The 14,148-nt window shown below is 36.5% G+C and overlaps 1 protein-coding gene across 1 annotated transcript in view; it reads right to left on the reverse strand.

The window, feature by feature from the left end:
• Positions 1-14,148, reverse strand: part of SERINC5 (serine incorporator 5) — a 38,044-nt gene that overhangs the window by 15,530 nt on the left and 8,366 nt on the right. Inside the window, exons 2-4 of the mRNA XM_015829901.1 lie at positions 8,556-8,723; positions 5,113-5,291; positions 4,847-4,929 (exon numbers count right to left, since the gene is read on the reverse strand). Of these exons, the coding sequence (XP_015685387.1) occupies positions 4,847-4,929; positions 5,113-5,291; positions 8,556-8,723 (430 nt within the window). The remainder of the gene's footprint in view (positions 1-4,846; positions 4,930-5,112; positions 5,292-8,555; positions 8,724-14,148) is intronic.

Below are 14,148 nucleotides of genomic sequence, written 5' to 3' on the forward strand. Positions count from 1 at the left end.
CTGCAACTCAAACTAACCTGAGCACAACAAAGCCCCCACCCAAACAGAACACTCCCCCATCCAATCAGAGCACAGCGAACCCCCCATCCAATCAGAGCACAGCCAGGCTCCTTAACCAATCAGAACACACCTCCACCCAATCAGAACACAGCCAAGCTCCCACCCAATCAGCTCCAACCCCACTGGCAGTTAAAAGGAAAAAACAGCTGCGATCACACACCACTCTTAGAAGCACGAAGCTGAAGACACCAGCCTGAAGATGACGAATGTGACTTCGTCGAAACGTTGCCAAGGTACTTTTAATTCTACGCGGGAGAAAACCCGAATAACTAAAGACCTACATATATATATATATATATATATATATATATAGGTATATATATATAGGTATATATATATTTGCTCAAAAAATATTTCACAAAATCACGCTCCTTTCTAGCAACTACTTCTATTATTATGGACTGAAATTATTACTCAGTACTGAGAAACACAGGGTAATAATAATAATCATTATTAAAATTTAAAAACAGGTTCCCATTATATAATGCATGAATAATAAAAACTAAAGACTGCACACATAACATTAAAGGACTACGTCTATGGAGATTTTCAGTCATCCAGGTCATAGTTATCCCAAAGATGCTTTTTCACAAGGCAACTGGACTTTGTTTTTCCTTGAAGATGTTCCGCTTCTCATCCAAGAAGCTGAAGAATCAAAAGGTCTTCAAAGAAAAACAAGAAAGTTCAGTTGCCTCATGAAAAAGCATCTTCGGGATAACATTAAAGGAATACCCAGACACACAAACACACACACACAAAGAGACACCTATAGCAAATTAAATTATTTTGCAAAACTGCAGAAAATTAAAAAAAAAATACTTTAGGCAATTTATACTTCAAACAAACGGCTAAAAAAATACACGAGTCCTAAAAAGTCTTTATATAAATACATTCCAAATTACAGGGTGGGATTAAAATTTGATAAATTTTCCAATATATAGTGACTGCCATCCAAACAACAGAAATAAATACATCCCAAATCACAGGGTGGGATTAAAATTTGATAAATTTCCCAACATATAGCGATTGCCATCCAAACAACAGAAATTATATTTTTGTGTTTTTGTATTTTTGTATTTGTGTATAGTATCTGTTTTTAAATATGCTGTGAACCGCCCTGAGTCCTATGGGAGAAGGGCGGTATATAAATTAAATTATTATTATTATTATTATTATTATTATTATTATTATTATTATTATTATTATTATTAAATAAATACATCCCAAATTACAGGGTGGGATTAAAATTTGATAAATTTCCCAACATATAGCAACTGCCATCCAAACAACAGAAATAAAGCATTTATTGTTTTATGAAACCCTCAAATCATCCCGAATATATTTCCATCTTCATAATGAATGTCTACTCTCACAGTTTATTCACAGGGGAAAACAGAGAAACGGACAATCTGTAATAGCCTTCTTTTTTGCCTCTAAGATATTTTGGGTTTGGGCCATACTGGCAGAGAATTATTGGAGGTTGCCCTCAATATATTTGGACAGACCAAGTAATGGAAAGCTACTCTACAATTAAAGCAGCTCCTGTTCACAGATAAAATTTGCATCAGCTATCGGCAATGCACATTATGTCACACCCGAAAAGAATTCAAGAAGTGCCAGTACAATCACAGAAGCAACTGAATGTAGGGAGTAGTTGTACTGTTGAGGACATTATGACCTATAATTTTAGATAAGCAAGAGAAAGCTTTCTGCAGTGAGTATTCATAAGGAAGGCTGATATTTTATGCTATGCTAGTATCGGGCTTGCTCTCCAGATGCTGGGCAATGAATTGAATGAGTAAAGGAATGAACTAGTTAATTCGGTGTTCAAAGAGCTACAAGTCTCAGATTTGAAAAAAGCTGCTCTTTTTGAAGAAATGCCTTAGTACAAGGATAATATCTTGCAACTTCTGTCAGTTATTCAGCTTAAAAGTGGAAATGGTTTGAAAAAGGTTTCTGATCATAAATATCATGTTAAATGGATTAAAAAACACTGTTAAATGTAGTATGTCACCCAGGGTCACTATTTGTGAACTGAGTGGCTATACAAATTTGATAAATAAAATTCAAAAATCAAGACTGTGCTGTACATGTCCTTGAGCACTCTATTTTCTTTTTCCTCCAGAGTTTGGACTCTGCCATCTTCAAGCATTTGTGACTAGCAAATTGCCTTTATTAATTGGAACTGCCATCAGATATTACTACAGAGAAGGATTATTTTAGTAATAAAATGGAAGCTCTGCAAGAAATCTCATTTTGCATAGTAAATGTAATCAAACTGAAGACTAATTAAACTGAGGAACGTTTAAGTGCAGTGGCTGCTGGCCTACCCCAATAGAAGAGCAAATGCAGTTTGCTTCAACTGTTATACATCAGGAACTAATTGAAAGTTTAATTTCTGCAAGCTATATAGTTCAGCTGCACAATGAGCATTGTGGTGACATTTGAGGAACATCTGAACTTTAAAATACTCTTTCCCAGACAGAGAAGCTGTGGTGACTGCAGCTTCCTTGCTAAGGTAGGGCACATTTTTGGAAAGGGGGAAGAATTTAAGCTGAGAAAGATCAACTTTCCCTTCAACACATTCTTTGCCTTATCTTCCTTCTGCAACATCTTCTTTTCTGCCTCTCCTTCACTCCCCATGTCCTTCCCAATGCAAACAAGAAGCTGGCTTTTAATTTCTTGCACAGTTGGCCTTTTATTGTACAGCCTCATTTGAATTGTGCAAGATTTGTTATCAAAAAACAACTTAGAAACAAAAAGTGATGTGCTATTGTAGAACAGTTATTTTAAACTAAGAACTGCTTAATCTTAATCTTAATCAACGATCTGGACGAGGGGATAGATGGGGAACTCATCAAATTTGCAGACGACACCAAGCTGGCAGGAATAGCCAACACTCCAGAAGACAGGCTTAGGATACAGGAGGATCTGGACAGACTTGAACACTGGGCGCTATCTAACAAAATGAAATTCAATGGTGAAAAAAGTAAGGTTCTACATTTAGGCAAGAAAAACCNAACACAGTGCTAGGCTGCATTAACAGAGGGATAGAATCAAGATCACGTGAAGTATTAATACCACTTTACAATGCCTTGGTAAGGCCACACTTGGAATACTGCATCCAGTTTTGGTCACCACAATGTAAAAAAGATGTTGAGACTCTAGAAAGAGTACAGAGAAGAGCAACAAAGATGATTAGGGGACTGGAGGCTAAAAAATATAAGGAACGGTTGCTGGAATTGGGTATGTCTAGTTTAACGAAGAGAAGGATGAGGGGGGACATGATAGCAGTGTTCCAATATCTCAGGGGCTGCCACAAAGAAGAGGGAGTCAAGCTATTTTCCAAAGCGCCTGAAGGCAGGACAAGGAGCAATGGGTGGAAACTAACCAAAGAGAGAAGCAACCTAGAACTAAGGAGAAACTTCCTGACAGTTAGAACAATTAACCAGTGGAACAACCTGCCTCCAGAAGCGGTGAATGCGCCAACACTGGAAGTTTTTAAGAAGAAACTGGACAGCCATTTGTCCGAAATGGTATAGGGTTTCCTGCCTGAGCAGGGGTTGGACTAGATGACCTCCAAGGTCCCTTCCAACTTTATTATTATTATTATTATTATTATTATTATTATAGACAAAATTATGAAATAAAAGAGAGCTTTACATCTGCTTTGTTTTTTTGAGTTTGTGGACAATTCTACACTGTATTGTTAACTACAGCACCCAGCATTTTCTGGGATGTTTGGCCCAAGATAAAGTATGAGGCTATATTTCTGCAGCTGGAATTATTTATGTTCATCAGATTTATATTTTCACATTTAACATGCTTAAAAAGAAGCACTATCATCTGAACCATTATCTTGAGGAGGAGGAGGAGGAGGAGGAGGATTAATTTACTGTGTGCTCTGAGACTTTAATAATGTTTCTACATAGCTACTTTTCATGGTCTAAACAACAAAGTACAATCTAAACAGTATACACAATCAACATAGATCTGTAAAATTCTTGTATCTGAGTCTTTCACAATTACTTTCTAACTAAAATGAGCTGAACATGGGGAAACAGCTGCACAACATCTGCAAAAACAACAACACACCATTAAAAAAATAACAATTTCCAAGGCAGTTTTTGTATAACTTTAACTGTACATAATAGCGTGCTAGTTTGATTTAATCTACATCCTTCTACAATCCTATCACCCCTATGCTATGTCTTTGTCTAGAGTACAGATGCCCACTTCTGTTCATTTTTCCAGAGAGAAACTGGACTGGTATAAAAAGGCACCATTCTATGGCTGTTTCTCTCAACAGCTACAATGGTTGTGAAAGACTGAATTTGTAATGAATGTAGCATACCTGTATTTCCTGTTAAACACGTATCCTTTGGTAAGCTGTAGCTCACTTTTATCTGCTGCATATAGTAGCTAGACTGAAGTACCATTTTAGTTAGGGTAAAGTAGACAGGGAGGAGAAAAAGGGGAAAGCAGGTTGGTTATGTACAAGCAAATTATATGTGAGATAGATTATGAGTACCTTATCAATTAACAATGTTAATTGTATGTTGGTTGAAGTTTTCTGAGATTGCCTAAATCTTTTGATGTATGTGAATGAGGCAATCTCTTGCTTAGTGGCGCTGTTAAAAATTTGGATTTTCCAAAACTGTCACTTTTACAAGTGCCAAAGAACACTTCCAGCTCTTTTCCTACAATATATCACCTGTAAAATGATACCTGTATATATTCAACTGTAGAGAAAAACACACAACAGTTCTTTTTTAAAAATGTCTACCTTTAAGAAAGGTATCCTGATCTGGAATGAAAAAGGCTCCTGAGCACATTGCTGCCAAGATGAGAAGTTTAATAAACCAAAATCTGGAAAAGAAAAAAAAGAAAAATAGAATTACTTTAATATCTGACCAAAGGAAAAAATGTGGACAATAGATATAAGTAAAACAAATAGAGATAAACTATGTCATTACGTTGGTGAAGAAATGCAACTGTTTATAGTACTGAGTACCCAGTCAAAACTTTAATGAAAAAATCCATCTAGCTTACCCATTGTGGATGTAGGCACGACAGCTTTTGCTATTGTTGATTTTAATTGTGAGTAAAAAGATGATGAAAAAGAAACACGCCATTCCAAAACATACTCGATAAACTGCAGAGTAGCCCACCAGCTTCTCACAGGAGTCACCTGCTTGAATATGTTGACATATTGTTTCATAAAAATAAATCTGAAACGAACAATGAAGTACTGTAGATAAGATGCATGTTAACTGTGTATGATGACAACTGTACTAAGCAGTTTGGAGATAACTGTTCCTTTCAAATTAATCAAGTCATCTTTATTTTATTTATATACAAAATTTAGAAACCATGCTGCTGCTTCATTTGCATTTCCTAGCAATTCATTTCTGATTCATACAACATGCTTTTTCATCAGCAATTGTGTAGTTTGCACAACAGCATTGGAAAACAGGAAGGCAAAACATGTCTTTTGGGGTTCAAGTTGCCAACCTCTGCTGTGCAGGTGGTCCTTGTTTAACAGCCACTCCTTCAGTGACGGTTTGGATTTACAATGTGCTGAATGGGTGCAACTTATGACCAGTCCTCAAAGTTCTGGCTGTTGCAGTGCAATCACATGATGTCATCATTTAACAACCCACACTTAATGACAGGAACCAGGAACTGGGAGAAATGCTTTTGCTAAGTGGCATAGTTATATGATGATGTGCTTTGCAACTGCATTCTTTAGCAATAGAAATTCCAGTCCCAATTACCTTTGTTAAATAAGGACTAGTTGCAAAGCATTATTTCTTGATGTTCTTTGAATGCTCAGAAGGTTTTTAAAACATTGCAGAAGTAAAACAGCAGAAAAGTGGGGAAATTCCAGCCCTCTCCTCACTTGCTTAAATATTTGCTTTTGAGGCCATACTTTATTGCACAGAAAAAGATCAACAAGTAACCCATTTTGGCCTCAAGCTCACCACACAATTTTCAGCTACACCCAGAAAACATCTTAAAAGCACATTTCTATGTCCTTGGTTATATCCTAGAGCTGTGCCTCCTATGAAAATTTGTACCCACCCTCTCACAAATGGAACGGTCTATAAATAGATGCACTGACATATAAATATGCAGACATACATTCACCCACACCCATTTACAGCTAAATAAAAACTTCTCTATATCCTCATAGGTATGGAGTTCTGAAAGTAGCAACCAAATTGAACATTAATGTAGCTGGGTTTTTTCCTTCCCTTTCTTTTTTGGCTATAAACAGAGACAACCATTCCAAGCTCAAAACATTTTTCCATGTTTAAACTCAGTTTGCAGAAAAACCTGAGAGGGTCTAGAGAAAAATAACATAGAACATAAATTTAATTTAAACTAAGAAAATGTATAAACTGTTATATAGAGTTCATGATAGAATAAAATGAAATGTTCTAAAATGGAAGTACTTTACTACTTAGTTTTTTTATATAGGGCAGCAGATGAAAATTTTGACTCCACCTCCTCCCTCCCCCAATGAAAAAGGAGTTCTGTGAGCAGAGAGCCAGCACAATAAATCGTAATGGTTAATCATAATGTGCTAAACGAGGGTGAGAGAACACATTCAATCATGAGGCTCAGTGGGTGAGTTTAGACCAGTGATTCTGAAACTTAACAATCTGAAGATATATTGACTTCAACTTCCAGAATTCCTCAGTCAGCATGCTTTATTAAAGAGAGAAGCAAAATCATGGGTACTTTCATTCACAATTATCAAAATTATGTGTGCCTGCTAATAGGCCAAATGATTTCATGGTAAGTCTTAAGGTAATTACAACATTAAAGAGCATAATGAAGAAAATTTTAAGGGATGAACATTTTAAAAAGACTGGATGGAAAGGCAAAGTCTAGATGCATTTCCACTTATCTTAGCTAATGTTAGCAACTTATGAATTTGAGAAAGTACACTGCTCCAAACTGTTTTAATAATGTCTGGAAACATTTTTTTCAGCATAATAAACCAGGAACCTAGCTAATGCTTTATTTTTTTCAGATACAGAATCATACCACGGTAATACTGCATTTAATTGATCAGGAGTAAAATTCTTTTTCCTGCCAAAACTCAGTTCTCTCATGAGTAGGACAAAGGAGAAGACTGAAACCTATTTTAGCTTATTCTGCACTTGCCCCTACCATTCACACACCCTTCTTTGCTTAAACTCTCTGCTCAATAAGCCTCCAGGAAGGCTTGCCAGAAGTGTTTTGAAAATCCTGGCTACATACAGACTCTAATGCTGCAAAGTGTACTTCTCAGCACTAAACTGAGAAAATATATTAACTATAAAAATATATTATCAAATGTTCTCCCCCCACCCCAAGTGCTGGGTATGCAGCATATGAAGACAGCAGTAAACCAAACATTCAAAATCAACACAGTAAAATTATAAAAAAGGATAAGCACTAGCAAGCTATGCTACTCATCATGAGAAATCAATAGCACACTGCTTCACCAGCAACATTTACAGACAAGACTGTTTGAACAGTCTGGTCAGCTTGGCTCACATTTTTTTACAGAAAAATGAGGCAATTTTGGTAGACACTGACTGTAGGAAAATCTACGTCCATACAAACCTTTGAACATTCACTTCCCGTAGCTAAGGCAGAACCCTCCTACAGGGACCTGGTGGAGGATTGAGGCAGATGGTGCAGCATTTGTGGCCAGTTGTAAAGGTGAACAACTGCAGGGAGGGGGGAGGAGGAATTACAGTGGCTATAACTTTGGAACTGGGACATAAGTAGCTTGGGGGAGGGGTGACTGCCATAATGTTGACCAGTTGCTAAAGAACTGTTTGTAAGATGAGGACTATCTGTATTGACATTATTTTAATTGTTGATTGGGAGCTGATTGGGAATTTGATATAAGATGGGCAACTATATAAATGTGTTAAATAAATAAAGCAATATATCTTGACTAGAAGGAGACTACTTCAAAAAATAATCAGCAGAGTAGAAACTAAATTACTACAATCTTAGAGGAATGGAAAACAGGCAAGAGTTCCAAAAAATGATTAATTTGCATCCTCTCATTCAAAGCAGCCAAGTACTCAAATTTCAGAGAATAATAATTTTTTGTCTGAGGAAACAGTTATCCAGTGTATGGCTCTTCCTACTCAACTTTCAAAGTGAAACATAGGATGAAACATTTGGCATTGCTGAACCACACACAGTTTGGGGTCTTTCAAAATGTTTGAAACGGTTTATTATAATTGCATATGAATATATGTTCACACGCACACACCTATGTTGTAAATGCTAAAGTATGACATAAATTATGAGAACAGTCCAGTATCCATCATTATGCCTTCCAAAATTTTACAAAACTCAAGTCTAATATAATGTGCTTTATTCTGTAAATTTCAAAAATATCTTCTTTTCATTCAAGAAATTATTCTAGCATCTCTCCCTTTTTCCCCTTGGATCCCCAAGAATTAAATGCTTTTACTTACATGTTCTTTCATTTGTTTTGCTACAGTTTCTGACATCATGATGCAACAGATGAGAGCCACCAAGATGAAGTACAAGGCATACATAAAGCGGGTGCTGGTTGATTGTTTTATCTTTGGGCAACAACGGCAGCAAAGGGAACATGCAGCAGTACCACAACAACAGGCCAACTACAGGAGTAAAAAAAAAAAAAAAAAAAAGGAAAAACATAATTTTATTTTGATACAGCAAAATAACAGCAAAATCTGTTCCAATACATCCATTTGTAACTTCTGTTTTATTTTTCTTCTCTTATTTTCGTTTCCCTTTTCTCGAAAACTTAATAAATTTAATAAAATATGTTATGTTATGTTAATAAAAATATCCTGAGAATTAAAAAATGTAATGTTTTGATATCTTTTTTGATAAAAGAAAACCCTAAATGAACATTTTTTTAAAAAAAGCAATAGAATGTCTTAGAAGGGCAAACAGTAGTATTTATATATGGGCTCATAACACCATCCAAATTGTTACATTTTATTAAAATAGTATGGTTCTATATCAGGCTGAGATAGAATTACAAACTTGTATTCTTGTTTTGACCCATCTTGGGCTATATAAAGTTTGTTTTTGGAATTACAGACTATATGGTTGAGACATTGGAAAGAGAGCAGAGAAAAGCAACAAAGATGATTAGGTGGCTAAAACATATGAAGAGCGGTTGCAGGAATTGGGTATATCTAGTCTTGTGAAAAGAAGAACTAGGGGTGACATAATAGTGGCGTTTCAATATCTGAAGGGCTGCCACAAAGAAGAGGGAGTCAATCTCTTCTCCAAAGCACCTGAAGGCAAGACAAGAAACAATGAATCGAAACTAATCAAGAAGAGAAGCAACCTAGAACAATTAATCAGTGGAATGGTTTGCCTTCAGAAGTTGTGGGTGCTCCATCACTGGAGGCTTATAAGAAGAAATTGGACAGCCATTTGTCTAGAATGGTATAGGGTCTCCTGCTTGAGCAGAAGGTTTGACTAGACCACCTCCAAGGTCCCTTCCAACTCTGTTATTCTATGTTCTATTTTGGGTGGTAAGTCAGATCTGACCCATAGGCTATAAGTTGCCAACCCCTGCTTTAATAAATTCTCACTTCCAGCATACTGCTAGTCAACAGAGTTTTCCCAAGTAATGTAAATTACAGCCCGAGAACTTAGTAAGGGTCTCTTCTGAGTCTCTTGCCCTGCCCACTATGCAGACTGTGCTAGCCCTTATCTAATCTAAGCAGCATTTCTAAGGACCAGATGGGATGGTAGTAATTTTCACCTGCCTATGAACGAATTGGAAGTGAAGAATAATTGTTTTAATAACTTCTAGAAAAGTCAGAATTTGTTATGGGGCAAAAGTTCTTCTAATGTGTTTATAAATAAAATTATTTTCCCAGTGCTCCTTGCATGAAGTCCTTTATAGACTTCTGCTACCTCCTACCACATCATAGAAAGACAAAACATTTAAATAGTTTAAACCTATTAATTCCATCCTCCATCTGATAATGCTATAGGCTAAGGCTTTGTTTAATGTAAATGCTGCTTTGTATTTATTACTGAGAAAATTCCATCAAGGTTTTGACTACTGTATCAGACAAAACTCAGTTTGCCCTTTCTGCTAAACATCTAAAACCAAGCAGCAATTGATTAATTACCTTTTTGAATGTTTTTTTTATTCACTGCAGTATACATTATTATGTTTTTTAACAGGTAAACATGAAAAATAGTACTCTTAAATTGTTCATGTAAATAACTTCACATCTCACTTGGCACCCAGTAGAGTAGTGATAAAATCCTGGGCAAGATGAACCACAGCGATAGTGTTGTGTGTTTTTGTCTCAACATAACATATGAATCCATACTGAGTGAGAGAAACACAATCTACATAACCAGTGGCACAGGAGAGGCAAACTGGATATTAAAATACAGATTAAGAAGAAAGTCACACCCTACAATCTTTTTTTTTTCTTAAATGCCTACAGAAACTGGGATTCTGCTCCCGGGTTTCTCAACCACTCTTTCAAGAGCAGGTTATTGCAAGTTTTGCTGAAGCTGAATAAATTCTTGTCTGCTGAAAAATCTGAACCTTGATTTGCTAATCCACAGTTTGCTACTTGTAATCTGTAGTGATTCAACTTCTTTTTTTCTTATTAAAGCTGAATCTTTCAGGTTGCTGCAATATCTAAATATTAAATAGACATTTCTTTTATAAAACATCGTTTAAAAAAAAAAACCAAACTCACATGTGGGAGCCACACCTGCTAAAATATGATTTAACTACCTGCAAACTTGCCTCTCATAGGCACAAAGGCGATCTTGTAACGATCTCACACTCATACGCATGAGTGCACACTAATATACACAATGTTGTACAATGTGCACACAATATTGACTAGGAGAAATGGAAATCTTAAATATTTTTTCTCAAGCAAAAGAAACTAAACTATACAGCAAGCATGTAGCAATTTAAGTCTTTTTTATTTGTACTAGAATGAACAGATATGGTTTCTTTTCTGCCGCCCCATCTCACATTTTCAGTGAAGAATAAAAACAGTTTTTTCACATCACTGGTAGCAAAAACAATACAATACCTTGTAGCTTTTTTCTATCTCAAATGCATCTCTGCTAATTTAGTGTTCAACGAGAGTTTATGGAATCTTGCCTATACAGTATTGTACTATGTATGTCTGCTCATGAAGAAAGGATACACTACTCAAGGTTGGCCAGAGGCTTTCAAAAAGAAAAGGCTGTAAAATAAAGCAATATTTCTCACCTCTAGAATATCAGAACAAGGGGAGAACAGACTGCTCTCTTCTCTCATAATAGAAAGCTGGTTTACTGCTTTCAAATATTGGTATTTATTCATCAGTTGAGCCAAGACATTTATCCACATTTTAATTAAGGTAAATTTAAGCAAGACCCTTATGTAGCAAAAGACACACTTCTTTTTGGGCTCCATTTCTAACTGCATACATTATTTTCTAATGAATATTAACTTGTCCAGTTGTTTTTCAAAGGAGCACTAAAGCCAGGGCAAAGTAGGAGCTGCTCTAGAAGCATCTCACCTAATGAGAAGGAAGGACTCACTGGAGAAGGGCCTAATGCTGGGAAAGATTGAGGGCAATAGAAGAAAGGGACGACAGAGAATGAGGTGGCTGGATGGAGTCACTGAAGCAGTAGGCGTGAGCTTAAATGGACTCCAGAAGATGGTAGAGGACAGGAAGACCTGGAGGAACGTTGTCCATGGGGTCGCGATGGGTCGGACATGACTTCGCAATTAACAACAAGAAGAAGAAGCATCTGCTTATCCTGTTGTTTTAGCAGAACTCATCCTTTTGGATTGTGACTTTCAATATATGAAAATTACAAAAATAAATGAGACATCAAAAATGGAAATAATATAGTAGATAGGCAAAAATTAATAGAGTAATAAAATAACCATCTGAAGATGTCTGGCATTCCTTAAGGAGGCATTATGGTTGTATTCTTGTATAAAAATAGAGTTAGAAAACACAATTTTTGTTAACATCAGAAGTAAAAAAAAAACTGAACTCCATAGAGAGGAATGTACATATAACAGTCTAAAAATATCAGGTTTCAGATTAAAATAAAACAAAATCAAAAGCTAATTTAGGTTTACATATGAAGCATAACTATTTAAAACATGTTCGAATGATGAATTCAGAAACATTTAAAATTCTTTCCTTGCTGAGTTTCTTTTTTTAAACATAAGCATGTATGTCAACTCAAAATTAAATTCCACTAATTCAGTGTGTCTTTATTCAATATAAGATTGGCATATTACTATGAAAATCCACTAAATAATTGAGCCCACACACAGTGCTAAGCTATGATATGCCCAACAGCCTAAAAATTAAGCAAATCAATAAAACATGCTTCAGCTACTAAACAAATTAAGTATATGCTGAATGCTTATTGTATAGATCACAATTAAATGGTTGTGACAACAGAGTAATCAGCAAACCATGCTTTATAAAGTCTTGTAATCTGTATTCACATAATATGCTAAACAAAAAAATAATTAACATTAACATTTGGTACAATATACCATTGTACATAGCTAGACTGAATAGTCAATGTTGGAACACTACCTTCTGAAAAGTACACTTAATTGAACTAAAATGTGTTATATTTGTTACTTCACATTTAATGTAATTTTGTCAGAATTTCATGTTGTAAATGAGACATTGATGTATTTTTCCATGGGGTATGTACTGGAGTGAAACATGGCTTGCTGGGATGAGTCATATCTAATATAGTCCAAATCATTGTGGAATGTAACATAGTGGTTTTTTTATTATTTCTGAACAATCTTGTATTAAGAATAAAACTTCCAATATATTTTGGGTATTGATATTAGGAGCAACTGATGAGAAGTGTAGTTATTATTCTCAATGCCAAATTTCTGCCCCTATCCAATATGGTTGTTCTACGTTATTTTTGTTGGCAGTCTATTTGAGCACCATGCATCTCATCTCCACAAACACTTTGCTTAGAATGTTATATATTTCAGAGATGTAAATTAATTTCTGAAGGGGCCAATATATAATACAAGCAGCAGAAATCAATTAGTTGTCCAACAACATTAAGTAAATACCTACACAACCTTCACAGTCAAATTTTTGAACCAGCCTAATAAATTGCTTTCACTGGATTTCCTGTCACAGCCACTATCAGAAAGATAGAGCTATCTTGCTAAAATCAATTACTTTTTCCTATTTTAGAAAGGAAACCAACAATTTGCTTTGCCTATTTCCAGACTGCATGTGCAACAAAGCCTTTTTTTTGCAGATGAAATTCTCTAAAAATATTTGCAGGATTGTTGTAGAGAGAAAAAAAATGGAGGAGAGTGCTGTATACACCACCTTCAACTCCCAGGGGAAAGGTGGAATTAAAGTCAATACTTTTATCAGTCAAATAAATGAGCTGTGATCCAGAAAGTTCAAGGATTCTTTTTGTCATCCATTAAAATATAATTGTCTCCTGGCCAAATTCCTGAGAATGTCTATGTCAGTGGTGATGAACCTATGGCACGTGTGCCAAAGGCGGCACTCGGAGCCCTCTCTGTGGGCACATGTGCCACTGCCCCAGCCTCGCCTCCCCCCGCGACCTCCTCTTCACCAGCAGCCCCCCTGGAGGAGAGTCGCCCCCGAGAGTGGCCCATGCAGAGCAGCAAGCCAAGGACATGGCAGCCAGGCAGCGTAGACAAGACTCTGCCCTCATGCCCCATCGCGCACAGTTGATGCTGCGGGGCGCGGGCAGAGGGTGTGGCCGCCATGGTGGTGCTGGGCTGCCTGGGTGATCTGCCCAGGTGCTGGAGGCAATGAGTGGCCCTGCAGGCAGGCAGGGCGGGGGAGGGGTGGGGCGGAGCAAGGGGTGAAGCGGGGGCGGGGTCAGTTTTTGGGCACTCAGTCTCTAAAAGGTTCGCCATCACTGGTTTATGTTAACTGCTTATGGCAGAGGTAGGAAACTCAGCTTTAGGCTGCATGTTGACTCCAAATTCCTTTTCTAGGAACTTCCTGAATGCAATTCCTAATAAACAGCATCACCATTTTG

This window comes from Protobothrops mucrosquamatus, unplaced genomic scaffold (genome assembly GCF_001527695.2).
Source record: "Protobothrops mucrosquamatus isolate PMUCROS unplaced genomic scaffold, P.Mucros_1.0 scaffold_239, whole genome shotgun sequence".
NCBI classification, from domain to species: domain Eukaryota; kingdom Metazoa; phylum Chordata; class Lepidosauria; order Squamata; family Viperidae; genus Protobothrops; species Protobothrops mucrosquamatus.